The 14,672-nt window shown below is 37.5% G+C and overlaps 2 protein-coding genes across 2 annotated transcripts; one reads left to right on the top strand and one right to left on the bottom strand.

Annotated features, from left to right (window-relative positions):
- Positions 1-378: 378 nt before the first annotated feature.
- LOC124154559 lies at positions 379-4,151 on the bottom strand. Its single transcript, XM_046528371.1, has 2 exons — positions 3,918-4,151; positions 379-1,084 (listed from the first exon to the last, which is right to left on the bottom strand). The coding sequence occupies exons 1-2, from the start codon at positions 4,045-4,047 to the stop codon at positions 708-710; spliced, it is 507 nt and encodes a 168-aa protein (XP_046384327.1). The 5' UTR covers positions 4,048-4,151; the 3' UTR covers positions 379-707.
- A 137-nt stretch (positions 4,152-4,288) lies between these two features.
- LOC124154558 lies at positions 4,289-12,172 on the top strand. The gene is made up of 8 exons (XM_046528370.1): positions 4,289-6,467; positions 7,763-7,944; positions 8,482-8,784; positions 9,145-9,255; positions 9,417-9,570; positions 10,643-10,778; positions 10,910-11,121; positions 11,547-12,172. Exons 1-8 carry the CDS (start codon positions 5,255-5,257, stop codon positions 11,744-11,746), a joined length of 2,511 nt encoding a protein of 836 aa, XP_046384326.1. The 5' UTR covers positions 4,289-5,254; the 3' UTR covers positions 11,747-12,172.
- The last annotated feature ends 2,500 nt before the right edge of the window (positions 12,173-14,672 follow it).

Here is a 14,672-nt window from a genome sequence, read left to right as displayed (position 1 = left end):
TGCCACTTATTGTGGAAGATGAATGTTGTAGACGTATGTAGTAATTATCCATAGGTTGAGTTACAAAGGTCATGAAGTCGACAAAACGGCTAATTTTACGGTGCGCGGAGTAATTTATTGCACTGGCATGTCTACATTTTTGAATTTTTCATAAAAAAAAAAATAAATCAGAATTGAAAATAAAATTTCCTTTAAAATGACGTATTATTCATTATTTTAGCATGCACTGAAGTCCAGATATAACTTTGCCAAGTACAGCGGCACATCATTTTGATGCCGACAGTAGGTTACTGGTTATCATAAGCCTTAGTGACTAACTTTCAATTTCTAGGATGGGTTTTAGCCTGCATGCTTTAAAAATTAAATCAAATATACATGTTTTTGGCCATGAATTTATTAATAGGCTTGTGTAACTTTTAGATTTGGATCAGATTGTAATTGTAGTTGGTACTGTTATTTTTATACATTGAATTTCAATTAAGTATTCTAACATCTGTGACTAAAAATTCTCATCTATTTGTTTAAATTATTTAAGCTCAAAATAAAGACTTCATAAATTTACTCAGTAGCATTTCGAAGCAGTACAATTTTTTCTGCTTTAGAAATCATGGAAGTGTTTCCACAGGAACCAAGGAGAATTTTACTCGTGGTCATTGGTTATTCCTTTATTTTTGTCACAAATGTGATAGGTTCTTCTAAATGCTTCATCATCCAGGGATTTGGGAACAATTATTATCCATTTGTGGGGAAATTCCAGTGTCACTCTCTTTTGATTTAGGCTTCAGTAAAGAATCTTGACTGTCTTCTTTAGTTACGGTGTCCTCCAATTCAAATTGTTGGAGTGCCTTCTCAATTGCTTGTACATTTTCTGCTTGTGTCTCTCTTCGCCATCTTTTACCTAGGCGGAGTTGAGACTGAGGCATATTTTGATGCTCAGATAAAGCCTCTGCCAGTGGCAGCAAGAGGTCTCGTAAGCTTGGTCTATTATTCTGGAGGAATGGAAATTGCATTGCAGCAAATAGTTGCAACCCTAGCAAGGGTGGTGGAACTGGAGGACCATGAGGTTGCAGCACAATTACTGCATCTGAAATAAGTTTTCAAATGTACAAATGAGAGGCCAGACATTAACAACTGCTGCTCTATCATCATAATATGTATGTGTGGCATTATGCAGATTTTTAGGTTTAGAAAATTTGGAATTATCTCAAATACATAATGTATACCTCGAACATATCCGGTTTTGACAAAACTGAAAGACAGGTCGAATCAATTCATGGATACTCTTTTAAGTTTCATCAGCTGAATATGATTCCATACTTGATGATGAACTGTATAAGATTATTATTAGCGGTAGTGTTTTCAATCAAAATAAACCATTATCAATTACCTTATACCTTTCAAATTGTGAAAATACTTTTAGTTTAGCTCCATTTATATGCTGTTTGTTTTATAGTGAATGGTTAAAAATTCAACTCATCTGGTTTCAATCAATGGACATAATTTAACAGTGGGCTTTACTTCTAAAGTTGTTGAAAATTCATGGTTTATGCAAGTAATCATCACTTCTGGGATTTCTTATGCCCATGGAGCTTTTAAAAAAGTTTTTTGTTGTGTGTGAAAATAGTGAATGAAAAGAGACATTTCAAAATAAGAATTATGGAGGTTGCTTAGAAATTGCTTATGAATGTCACCCATTACCTGGAGAAATGGACGAAAAATGATTTGCTTGTAAGTGGGAGGTATTTTAAAAAAGGAGATTTGAGAAACTTTTTGTAGCTTTCAATTTGACTTTCAATGTCACATTCAAGGCCAAAGTTCCCAAATCTGTATTTACCTTCTCAAATCCCAATACATATGTCTTTCGATGTTTTCCCTATCAGGTGATTGTTCAAAATGTGATGGTACTGAATTAGGTATAGGTAGTATAGTTATAGTGGCACCGACCCATCTCTATCAAACCAGTCATGTGATCTTGCTCGCAGCCAGAATTTTTTCTGATAGCTCTTCAGGATGTACTCTTGCAAATTACTCTGTTTTTATCATGTACATGCCAAGAATTTCTTCTCCTTACCAATCATATCAACTACTTCTTCATTTGTCTTTCTCTCTGCCCATCTCACTCTTGATTCTCCTTCACACCCACATCCCAAATTTTTGGCGCCTCCTCTTCCCTCATTGCCTATAATTCATGATGGTGCATCTTGACACTTTAAATTGAGCTCCTCACATAACTCATACTAATAGAAACGCTGTGGAAAGGTATCTTCTTCCTCAGTCTTTTAAACCAATATGGCTGTTTTCCTCCAGAGTACTAACCTAGTAGGTAAATTGTTGTGATTGCTTCTAAGTGCTGCCTCTTATTTTCACAATTAACTTCAATCTTACCAGCCTAGAGAACATTATAACCTTAGTTCACCTTACTTATTGCATTCCCTGTGAATTGCATCCTCTGAATCTGAGAACATATGTGAAATTACTAGTTAGTCGTGAAGGCTGTAGCAAGTTGGGAGTGAGGGTTAAGGGGTCCCAAAACCATGCCAAATGTTCAGTAGATTCTTTTTAAGATGTACCCACCAAATTTATTTCCTTTCAAAACCCTCCCAAAATTTTTTTTTGGCTTTTGCATTGGTAGTTATTGACCACCTTACTATCTGGCCATTTAGCTGCCTGCCTTGTCTGTTCCTCCCTGCTTCTCCAAATCCTTCCCCCATTTTCTTCAAGAGATATATGTACTAAGAAAAAGCAATGGCAACAGGGGTAAATCTTTTTCATGCCTTTCCATTTTGCTTCACTCCTTTATTCACCATAGGCCACCCTCACTTGTACCATTTAAGGCACATGAAAATTACAGGGGGGCTATCTATTCCTTAAATCCATGCCTCTTTTGTGCCGTGTTTTCATTTTTTCTAACAAATTACTCCCAACAACTTTTTTTTTAATCCACAAAATAATCAAGTACATTCTATTTGTAATCCAATTCTGATCACTAAATCATTATATTTCTCGGCTAGTTTGTCTCTATGGCAAGTGTAGGTAAGGTAACAGGTGACTCACTAAATACCAGAATCTAATCTTGAAGTATTGGTGTGCTTACTTGAATGTCCTTCCTCAGTTATGGAACGACCTATAATTGATAAGTTAAATGAACATTGGAAAGCTTTGTGATTTCTTCTTTGATGCCATTGGGCAATTTCTGGGATCAGTTTTTACCATATCTTAGGGGGGTAATTTTTGATGTTCTACCTCTGTAACCATAACTTCTCCATTGCACACGGGCATATTGGACCTTGGCCAAGGTGATTTTTCAGCCCTTCTCCCCTTACAGTAGACCTCCCTCTTCCAATTAGTATTGAAATTTTATGGTAGTGAAAATATTATTCAAGCCTCTCAGGAGGTAAGTATATTAGTATTCGCAGTTGACCGCAAACTGGTGTAATTTATAGTGGGCGCGTTGTACTCATACACTGTTAAATTGGTTTGTTGAGACTGTTTGCAAATAATGTAACATTTCCCCGTCAGGGCCCTTGGAAAAGAAGGGAGGGGGGGGGGGGCGGGGGAGGTAGTTTACCCTTGTCTCCCACTTGCAAGAGCCGGGAAGGAGCATTTAAAAAATTTATTTTGTGTTCTCTCTGGTGGGTTTCGGATGGGGAAAGGAAAAATTGACTCACGCCTTTAAATGCCTCTGGGCGCCCATGTCGCGCGAATGCGGAATGCCGTGTAGTGTTATGACATAAGCTTTCAATTGAGAACTAAAAGAGATGGATATCGCAAAGGATATTCTTGCGTAATAATTTGGATAATTGCTCTCGAAATATGATGTAATACCTGTTTTTTTATTCAATCCGCATTTCAATGCATGGTGACGATAAAATGAAGAAATATGTATATTTTTCCGTCCAAATTCAGCGATAACTTACTTGCGTCATCGTCGGAATTATTTTCGGTCTCCAAACTAGGCACCAGGTCTCCTTTTAACCAGTGATATATTGAATTGATGACTGTGCCCACACCAGAGTAAACCTTGCGAAGTAATTTCAGTATTAGCATGTCTCGAACTCAATGGGATTGGCCATTGCGCCCATGGTAACGATGTTTACTAAGCCATCCAAAATACGTAAACTCACGTAAAACGATATGAGATACCGAAAAACCAATGGAGCTCGTTGTTTTCGATGGAATTATGTTCCTACGCAGATCCAATTCTACAAATTGCTCTTAAAAATCATCGTGTTGACGGCCGATTTTCCCATTTAACTTTCCCTTGAGCAGTCGCGAGTGCGGTTGTTTGAGGGGAATTGATTGACCGAAATGGGTCACGAGAGACAGGAGGGGGGCGTGGAAGTTGTCCCGAATGCTTGAGGGGGCTGTTTCGTTCTTCCACCTGGTCAAGGCGCATTTCCCGTCTGAGGGCTTTTGTAGTGGGAAGCCGGCGGCTTCGTTGCGTGGTACACCGCGTGCCAGGCACAACCTATCGACCCGCTGCCGCACCGGTCACACCTCTGCAGTCGTATGGAGCACGAATGAAGTTGTGCGGGAGTAGATATTAAAATTCTGTGAGATGTATCGAAGGATCGACGTACGCAGGTGTTCGCATGATATTCCATCGTTTTTGCTGTTTTGATGGTACCTTAGTCTTAGCTAGTCGAATTGGGTAAAATGCGTGTGTGATTCGAGAAATTATATAACTTATTTGCGTATCTGAATCAGCAGCGCAGGAAAGTGTATTACATCAGTGTCTGATACAACTCCATTGTTGGCTGTAAATCATGATATTTAAATTATGCTCCGTTATGGCTGCATATTTAGGGGTGCCAGTAGCAGTGAGTGCATGTGCAGTTTATCTCAAGGCCATAAAGTAAATAGGTTGTATTTGTGCCTTTCAGTTTTTTCCAAAAAGGAATATTTTTATCTCCCATTTGTGGAATAATACCATGGATCATGAAAATGTGTCTATGTATCTTTTTGATACCTGAACATATGCCCATTCATCGAATTAACAAGTTGTTTTAACCATTTTCTTGTCCTGAAACTTCAATTTATATAACTGTTATCTGGCAGAGTTGTTATTGAAAAATGGATGGAGACTGTGTAGTATACTTATGGAAGTTTACTGAATGTCCTTGAAAAAATCTTTGGAGTTCTTATTAGGATATAACACATTCTAGCAGATTTCATAGGATTGCGACAAGATTCCTGGAATCCCATGGAATAGTTGCCACAGATTAGAAAGTGACTGCAAAGGTGGAGAAGGGTAATGAGCCGAAATCATCACGATGTCTCACCTGGGCCGGATGACTGTGATGTTCTCAATGACTTTTTTAAACAATATCGTGAGTACAGATCTAAAGCTTATGAGTTAGAACGGAGGCCTACTAGTAAACTGCTAAAACATTTTTGCACCATTGAGTCAACAAATAAAACCCTTGATTTTTGTTTGGAAATTGATGGAGTTGTGAGAGATATAAAAATTGTTCTGAAAGGTTTTCAAAGTGCTCAAGATATGTATGATACAAAAATAGCTAAAATTTTACCCTCCCTCGATTGTGTGACTACCTTCCGAGCCCAGGAAGCATACTTATCTATTTCTAAATTAAGGACATCTCTATGCTTTCTATTACATAAATTCATTACTGGTGCTTTATCTGCAAATCAAGTCTCAGAACCAATTCTACTCCTTGCTCAACTCCATGACAGTGTTTTACACCAGACACTCTGTGGTAATGTATCCAAAGCAAGTGATTTGTGCTCAAACACATGTCCCATATTACTTAGGCCTTTGAAGCGTTTATCAATGGCTAGGACTTTGAGTGTTGTAGCTAGAGGTCGAGGGGAAGTGAGCACTCAAAAACTTGTTGCTGCTTTGTTACGGGCATATTCCAAGGAGTTCAAACTTAGAAGTGAAGCATCCTCTGAGGAGGGAACCTGTTCTGATGGATCCCATGCCACAAGCATTGAAATATGCCGAGATCTCACAAGGAATGTCACACCTCCTTTGCCTCCTGTAGCCACTAGTGATAATTATGGAAAACCCTACTCACAGCTCTTCCCAAACTATCAAATCCCTGCCCCTTCCTTAAATACAAACTATGTAATGGAGCAACAGATGATGGAAAATTCTTTAGTGGAAAATATTTTGAAAAGATATTTGAGGACTGAGAGTGGTGACATCAAGATGAGCATAAATGGAGACACCTGTAATTATTCGCTTGAGGAAATGAAAGGTGCAATGAACGGTGAAACAATTTCAAAAGCTGTGGAGTATTTTCAGCAAAACTTGTGGAGGGAAGTGGGCTCAAACATTGACAGTGCAATGCTGTGGTGGATGGATGGAAGGAAAGAAGTAAACCTACTTTTGGAAGTTGACCAAGTTTTGTCTCAAGGCAGCGAGGACTTGCCTTTGGCATTTCATTCACCTGAAACCTGCCTTAGGCTTCGTGATTGGCTGCAGGAATTAGCCGCTAGAAATGGTAAGCTTGATTAATGACTAGGCAAAAGTGGTATGATGAATAAAATCCAGTGGAACTTCAAATATTTCTTGTTCATTCAACCATTAGTTGGACTACACTTCTAACACTTTCCCACCCTACCCTCTCAAAACAACTTATTTTTCTGTATTAATTTTGCAAAAGATATAGAAAAATAATGTTTCAGAATCTTGGGTAAAAATTGCTTTGATATTGATCATGGGTTATCTCTTTTGATTTTCTGTTTGGGTTTCCCCCTCCATGAAAGTCTATTGTCAAAGTTCTACCGTACTATATTCATGTTCAGTCCTTAATAAGTTCATATTCATGATCAGTCCTTAAAAATAGATTTTACAGTTTTTGGTGGTGTAAAGCCTTCTAACTTTCCTTTCTTTGGGTCATACTTTGGGAATGAACTATTTTGGATTGTAAGTAAAAATGTTTTATGTATGTAATAATCATCCACTCATGTGTCATTTTCTGCATTGCTAGGAAATATAATTTTAATTTCTTTAGTTTACTATCTTAATGACTTAGACGTTTTTCACCTGTTAAGATAGTCTAGATTCCTTTTGACTCAGATAAACTTCCCATATTTTGTGAAAAATTTCCTGTTTTACTATTTTAGAGATGCGCTACTTTCATAATTGTGGTATCATTTTTTTAAGAAACTGAAAAAGAGCCAAGAAATTAATTTGTGTGGAAAATTTGTGTCATAAATGGCTGGGGTGCCAGTCCCCTCCAACAATAGTGGAACTTTCTCTTCATAAACTGAATATTATTTAAAATGCATTTATAAAATTTTCCCAGATTTTCTCCTTAGAATTTTTTTTTGCTGTAGCATAACTTGCTCCATACATGTGCCTCAAGGAGAGCCAAAACCAGGTGAGGAACCCTGGGCTTATAGTTATTATTCTAGAGAATTCTAGCTCAGGAGCTATGTTCTGGTTTCCTCCTGAAGGTCAATAATGAGCTCTGTATGTTGATAGTAATTTACTAGGCAATACAAGTGGATAAAACTTGGAAGGATATAGGAAAGTGATCAGTGGACTTTTTATTATTAATCAGACTTAATATCAACGTTGTGCCCTTTTAAGTAAAGTATTTGACTATTAATCAAAGGATCCTGGGATCAAATCTGGTTGGAGAAATTGAATGCCTGCAACAAAAAAAATTGCTGTGAAAATAGGTGACTCGGGGAAAGGAATACATATATGAAATTCACAAACACAGGAGTGAATTTTTAATACTAATTATATTCTCTTGTTAGATAATCAGTATCTATTTTTAATTTGTAGATACTCTTCCTGGCGTAATGGCAGCTTCAATACAAAGCTTATGTGATGGTTTGTCATCCCATGTCATGGCAGTTGCTTGGGATCATAGCTTTCGAATGGCTCTGGTACAGCCAGTAAACTTACAAGATGATGGACCATCTGGAGCTGAGAAGGGCACCTATACTGGGAGATTATTTGTTGAGGTGATGTTCCTCTTAATATATCTGTAACCCCTATGAAATTAATTTCATTTCATGGGCTTTATTTTCTAATGCGTTTGTTTTATATTGAATAAAATTGTTTCTGATGGTACTGATGGAGATTTTGTATTTTGTTCCCCATTTGAGTAAATTGCATGCAGAGCAGTAGAGTGAAATAAAATTAAATATTGTTAGAACGTGAAAACATTTTAATTAATGTAGTACCATATTGATCAGCTTGAAATTATCCCCTTGCTTTTTAGGAAATATGTATTTGTTGTGATAATGGAGCTATTTTATAGCTTCAAGATAGTGTGAAGGGAGCCTTATTTATGGGCATATTTGAACTAAAAAAGATAGATGTAAATTATTTATTTTTGTTGGTTGAAAGCCTTACAATATTGTACCTCAATACCTTTATGGCATATTTGTTTTTTTGCACTGTGTATTCATTATTTATTTTCCTACATTAAGGCTCATACCATGACAGTTGATTTTTATATAGTATTCCCCAATGGAATTTTCCTTTTGGTGTTCCAGGTTATTCGCCGTCTTGTTTCCTTGACCAATGATTGGGAAGATAGAGGTACTTTGGAGGCTACTGAAATAAAATCTTCTTCATCAACCCAGAAAGATGCTGATCGGTACAGGAAAGAAGGTGTTTACTCATTTTCTGCTGATCAAATTCCTGTCCTTCATCGCCTTGACCACTCTCTTCATACCCTAAGAATATGGGTTCAGGCGTACACAAGGAAAGCAGCCTCATCCTGGAACGCCCTGTGCTTTTTTAGGGCTGCCCACTCTGATGTGATGTGTGCCTTGGATGTACTTAAGCAACTGAGGGTAAGCAAGTCAGTCAGACTTTTTGCATTTCATGCTGGAGGATGTTAATGGTGATGACTGAACTGCATTTCAAGTATTTTCTCACTAATTAGATATTTTTTATACAATAGCCTAAGTGATGCATGAAGAAATATTTGGTGCATTGGCTGTTCATGTTAAAATTTGGGCTACGGAAACTTCAAATGCTCGGTGAAGTTTTAGTTAATGCTGATGCAGAGTGGTTTTTAGATTTAGTTGGCTGTCTAAATAGATAAATATGCTGTCAGAAGCTTAAAAAAAGCAATTAATCTGCTTGCATTTGTGGCAAATTTGATACCTTTAAGGTCATGTGATGATTTGGCTGTTTTATTTATACTTTAGCTCCCTGAATCTCAAGATCTGAGCGAGGTGAAAAGTGTAAACCTGACTGTTTGTGTGAAAATGAGGGCAAAACTGGTGTCAGAAGTCAAAGCAAACATAGCTAAGCTTCAGGTTAGTAATTCTCATGGATCAAACTGGTTTTTGAGTTTCCCGTGAGAAATTAATAAAATGAAATATCAAGGTCACAGGCATAAATGTGATTACTTGGTTAGAAAAGAGAATTTCATGCTTGTTCACCTTCAAAAGACAATACATTCATTTCTCTCACTTAGGCTTTGCCAGCAGAATGTCTCACAGTGTTGGCTATGATGGGGAGGACAGTGTCTCTGGCCACTCTGTGCTTAATAATGCCAGAAGCTCGGTATTGGAGGAGGAGAAATAATGCATTGCCTGAATTCCCAAGTCCATATGTCGAGGAGTACCTTGGTATGATCTTATGTTGAAAATTGTTTTTATTGCCTTAATAATACTAGAAAGTGGTGTAATCCATTGATTTAAAATCAATATAGGGGTGGGGGGTAAAAAAAGTATCTAGTCAAAAAATTTAATATTTGGGAAATCACAGATTCATGTTCTGCATCCAAAGGTGCACTTTGGAATATTCTCTTTTTGTTTCAATTTCATATTTCATTCTCCATGTCAAATTATATGTCCTATATGGCCACAGAATTTTTTTATAGTTTCTAACGCATTAGTTCTAGCTATGTATATTTGATCAAATTAACTTCCTTTTTAGCATAAAACTTTAGGCCGCTTCATTTAATTTGAGTTCTTATCCATCTGGACACTTTTTCATTTGGATTAATCCTTTGAATAAAACAGCTGATGCTGGTGCCTCTTATTTGCTTGAGTATAATTAATAGAAGCTTGGTTTTCAGTCTTTTCCTGTATATAGGCAACACACAATGCACGTTGAGATATTTAGAAGGTAGGTAATCAAAGGGTAGGCAAAGTTGGCTTCAAGGTGAAATGATTTAAAAACAAGTCATATAAAGTTGCTTTTATCAGCTGTTATTACGGTATCTCTGCTCTTGACCTTTTTATCTCTTCTCTCTTCCTTTAAAGGATTGTCTCACACTAATTCTCCAACTGTCATTTTCCCAACCTTTATATTCCTGCAGCAGAGTGCCCCCACAAATGAGGAAAAGTTTTAGCATAGCTGTTTACTGGTCACTGGCTGCTGCTGAGAGCTATCATAGTACTTCGTATTCATCCATTAGTACTATAGTGTTTATTTATTTTAAAATTTGAAATTAATTTTAGGTATAAAGTTTAATTTGGTGGATATTAAAAATGACTTAACTAACTCGACATTGATCTTGTTTCCTCCCCCAAATATATATTTTACGTACACGACTGTCCTGGAGCCACCTTAAATCATTGTTATGCCAAAATTATTGTATTCCCTTCCGCATTCACATATTTCCACATTCATGTGATAATAATGATTTTCTTGATGATTTTAACTTGCTAAGTCAAACTTGCATTTTACCAACAGATAAAGTTTTGAAGCCAATAATAAAAGCTGTCCAGAATTTGGATTTAGCAATTCAGCAGTCTGCTGCTGGGATGGTGCTCAGAATTCTTGGAGAATCTTGGCTTGACCACATCTATCAGCATAGAATTAAATTCAGGTGAGTAGGAACACATCCAATGCCTAGTTTTTCCTTTTGATAAATATTTTAAATCTATTTTACATCAGAAAAATTACTCGAGTTTCTTATGATGCTCTTGTTTTGTAATGAAATTATTTCAATTCACACAGTGAGTGGGGAGCTCTACAGTTGCTAACAGACTTTGGATCTGTGCATTCATGGCTGGAAGAACGGATCACATTGTCTCCTGAGTTGTATCGGCATCTTGCTCAAACTGAAGTCCTCCGCAGGTGTGAGGGAGTTGGTCGATTGTTGCTGCGTCATCCTGGTGAAGCTATTTCAATGGTTCCTCCATCAAGGAGGACATCTCACTATCACTCAGGTTTCCTTTATTTTTGTTTTTCTGTGGACATACATTGGTTATAGACTAGGGGTAAGCAACCTTTCCATGCCTACAGGCACGAGCCAACTAACATGGGTGCAAGGGATGTAAAAACCTGTATTTTTTTGAGATATTTTATGAAAAAATAACTTATGCTCTAAAAGTTAGCTTTTAGTTCTCTCCATAGGGATTCCCACTTTTTGAAGCGAGTAAGAAATTCATTACCAGTAATAGATATCTGGCTAAATGCATTTGTCTTGAATGCAGAGTGCTGGCTGAGGGTTGCTGACCCTGGGTTTAATCATAAGACTTGGGAGTGATTCCGTGGAACTTTTTTTTTCATGATTCCATTCCATAATTTATCCTCGATTGATAAGTATTTAAAGTGATGTATGCTTGAATATTTCTTGAAATTTCTTTTGAAGGTAATGCCAATGGTGGAGATGGATCTCCTGCATCAACTTCTGCTGCATTGGGACCTCTGATGCCAGCAGAAATGTATGTTCCTAATCAAGAACAGTGGTTAGAACTCAGGGCCTCTGGTACTCGAGACTATTGCCGTGACTGGTGTTGTCCATGTTGGCCACCCTTGTTTTGTGCTCTGTGCCTAATGTCGTGCAGGTGATTATTGATCATTATGATTTAGGTCTTTGCAAACTAGAATGGTGTTGATTTACCATGCCTTCCAACTTTACTCAGAGAAGCACTAGATTGATGTGATCTATGCCAATATATCCATAAATAACTTTAAATAGTAAGAGTGAAAAATAATTAAAAATCTATCATCAAAATATCATGTATCTGCATGAAGGTTACCCAGAGCTGAATATAGCTAATTTTTTAAAAACTCTTAATTTTTTCTAAAAGTAAGCCCATGGTTTTAATTTTGAAGTCATTGTAAGTGTGTACAACACACCCAGGATAGAGTCTTTTGTAATATTTATTCTATATCTCTTGTTGAAATTCCACGAGTGTTTCTGTAGCCACATATTAATGATTAGCATCGAAAGTGGGAGTAATAAATATATTTGATTAGCCATGATAGAGATTATGCCTATCTATTTCTGTAAACATACAAACATTTTACTACATTCTAATTTAATCTTCAGTCATCTGATTTAAATGCCAAACAGTTGCCCTATACTGCAGGTTTTAATTTGAATGCCTTTAAATTACCGTCCTCATACGGGCATGCCAGGCACTAAGTGGCAGGGGTACAGCTAGGAATAAAGGCTGTGGGGGGTTTCAGGTGCAACTAATATTGGGGGGCCTGGGGGTGTGGCATACGCGCCAGGGTAAACGGGAGGTGCGGAGGCCCTCCACCATAAAAAATAAAGATAAATGGTTTAAAATGGTGAGTTTTATGGCATTCTGAGAGATATTTTATTAATCCTTACACTTTTCTAATTCTATAAGAGATGTTAACCCGATTAAGTAAAATAGATTAAACTTAAAAATTTCTCTGAGCTCTTGGGGGGGGGGGGCCCCCCCCCCCCCCTCACTGCGCCACTGCTAAATGGAGCTATTTTTCTGTGCCCGTGTGGTCACACTAGGCATTTGAAGGTTAACAGTCAAGTAATCAGCATAAATGCAGCAGCCAGTGCAGAACATAAGGAGGAATTATAGTATTTTATTTGGTTCCTTGACCCTTTCAATCCTTTTTTTAAGATTGCCCAAATTTTGGGTGTTGTTCATGGCTTACTGACGTATCTACATACTACCCCACAAGCCGCCTAAAAGGCATGTGGCAGGGGGTGTTAGGATACCAGCAATTTATGAGCCCCCTATCTGATGCCCAATGCTTTACCCTCTATTACTTAAAATGATCCCATTTGCCATGTAATTAATGGCAAAACTTGTATACCTATTTCATAAAAATAGCTGTGCACAATTCTTCTTAATTTTGATAATCGATTGTTTTTACAATGCATAAGGCTTTTGTGGGTGTTCACTTTTGAGTGAATGACTTGGGACGTGTCATCAAGAGAAATAGTTCATAATTTAAACCTCTAACGTTCATACTTTAGAAATTTGATATTATTTGGTTCATAAAATTTACATGCAACTGTTTCGTTGTATTTCATGCATAGTCATATAAACATTATTAGTTCCTAGTATTTTTTATATTCACCTTAATCTGTATGAAATGTTAATCAGATTTGGAAAAATAACCTATTGTTTTGTTAATATTTTTATAAGATAATTATCTATGTTTTGTATTAAAATTTCATTGAAAATATGGAATACCATGCTTTATTTTTCATACAGACATTTAGGAGGCTTCCTTGAAATTATTTCTGTCTGCGGCGTTGGCACGAGGTCCCATCCGTAATGCGATGCTCGTCTCTGTACATATATCTCTCACAAGGTGTTGCAGCGGTCATCACAGGTTTCCCCACTCATTCTCGCCGCTTGCAACGGTTCCCTGAAGTTCATTTTCCTTCCAACTGGACTCATTTGCTGTCCGTGTTACCTCGGTCGTCCGCCGGCGGTTTGTTGTGCCGGGACCTTAATGAGCACCGCGGGTGCACGGAGCCATAATTCACCGCGATCCGCACTGCTAATGACGGTGCAAGAGTGGGATTTCAGCGGTGAGGAAGGATGGACGCCGCGCTGAAAAGAATCGCGTTTGATGCCCGGTCAAATGCTTTTTTTTTTAAATCCCCCGTCGACCGCGGCTGGCTAGCTTTTGGATATTTGGGGTGAGATTAACATTCCATTAAGTTCTGGACTGGTAAGGTAAATCACCGCTGCGGATTCTCAATTAAGAGATGGGGTGTCATGGTTGTCGCCAGGATTTTCCCGTGAGCAGAATTTTCAGAAAAATTATTTTGTGGTGGGGAAAACTGTGATTCCCCTCTTTTATTTGGAAAATCGCTTTAACTTTTCAATTCTCTGTTTTGCGGGAGTGAATTTTGAATTTGGAAAAAACTTCGATACTGAAATCTATTAACTTGACTTGTTGTACCTAGCAAAAAAAACTAAGGAGGTGATCGTTGAAATGAAAAAAAGGATAGGTAATTGTTATATTAAACCTTTGAGTGCCACCCTATTTCCTAGGTACTACGCTAAAAGTGCCGAGGCATTGTTGCTGATTTTGCAGTAGGTTAGGAAAAAAATGTCTCAAAAACAACTAAAGGTATGTATTCAAAAACTAGGAAATATTTATTATATGTGGTTTCACCTTTTTAATGTAGTATTTGACGAATTTTTGGTAATATGAGTTAATTTTTATAATTAAAAAAATAGTTGCAGGAGGAGCGCCATCGCACTCCTGGCACTTTTAGCGAGAGATAGGCGCGATGGCGCTCCCCGGCACTCTAATAACAAGGGGACCCGTGCAGTGGATACTTATTATTTCCATTTTGTGCTACTTTGATAAGATGTAAGGATTATCGCTTATGTGATTACATGTTTACCAATATATGATTGTAATTTATGCGTGTCGAAGTCTCCCGGAGATGAAGCGACGCGATGTAGCAAAGTGTATTTTGGCTCGCGTGTAATATTCATCTCCCGGTGACAAAAATCCGCAAGGAAATATTTAAGCT

Source organism: Ischnura elegans, chromosome 2 (genome assembly GCF_921293095.1).
Source record: "Ischnura elegans chromosome 2, ioIscEleg1.1, whole genome shotgun sequence".
Classification (NCBI taxonomy): Eukaryota; Metazoa; Arthropoda; class Insecta; order Odonata; family Coenagrionidae; genus Ischnura; species Ischnura elegans.
The sequence above is the reverse complement of the archived record's forward strand: the minus strand, read 5'-3'. Positions and strand labels throughout refer to the sequence as shown.

Excerpts from the sequence above, each read along its gene's own strand:
- LOC124154558 (XM_046528370.1), top strand. The coding sequence starts at position 5,255 with ATGAGCCGAAATCATCACGATGTCTCACCTGGGCCGGATGACTGTGAT. Across the intron at positions 9,571-10,642 it reads ATATGTCGAGGAGTACCTTG|ATAAAGTTTTGAAGCCAATA; the intron begins GTATGATCTTAT and ends TTTTACCAACAG. Across the intron at positions 11,122-11,546 it reads GACATCTCACTATCACTCAG|GTAATGCCAATGGTGGAGAT; the intron begins GTTTCCTTTATT and ends TTTCTTTTGAAG.
- LOC124154559 (XM_046528371.1), bottom strand. The coding sequence starts at position 4,047 with ATGCTAATACTGAAATTACTTCGCAAGGTTTACTCTGGTGTGGGCACA. Across the intron at positions 1,085-3,917 it reads TAATTCCGACGATGACGCAA|ATGCAGTAATTGTGCTGCAA; the intron begins GTAAGTTATCGC and ends AACTTATTTCAG.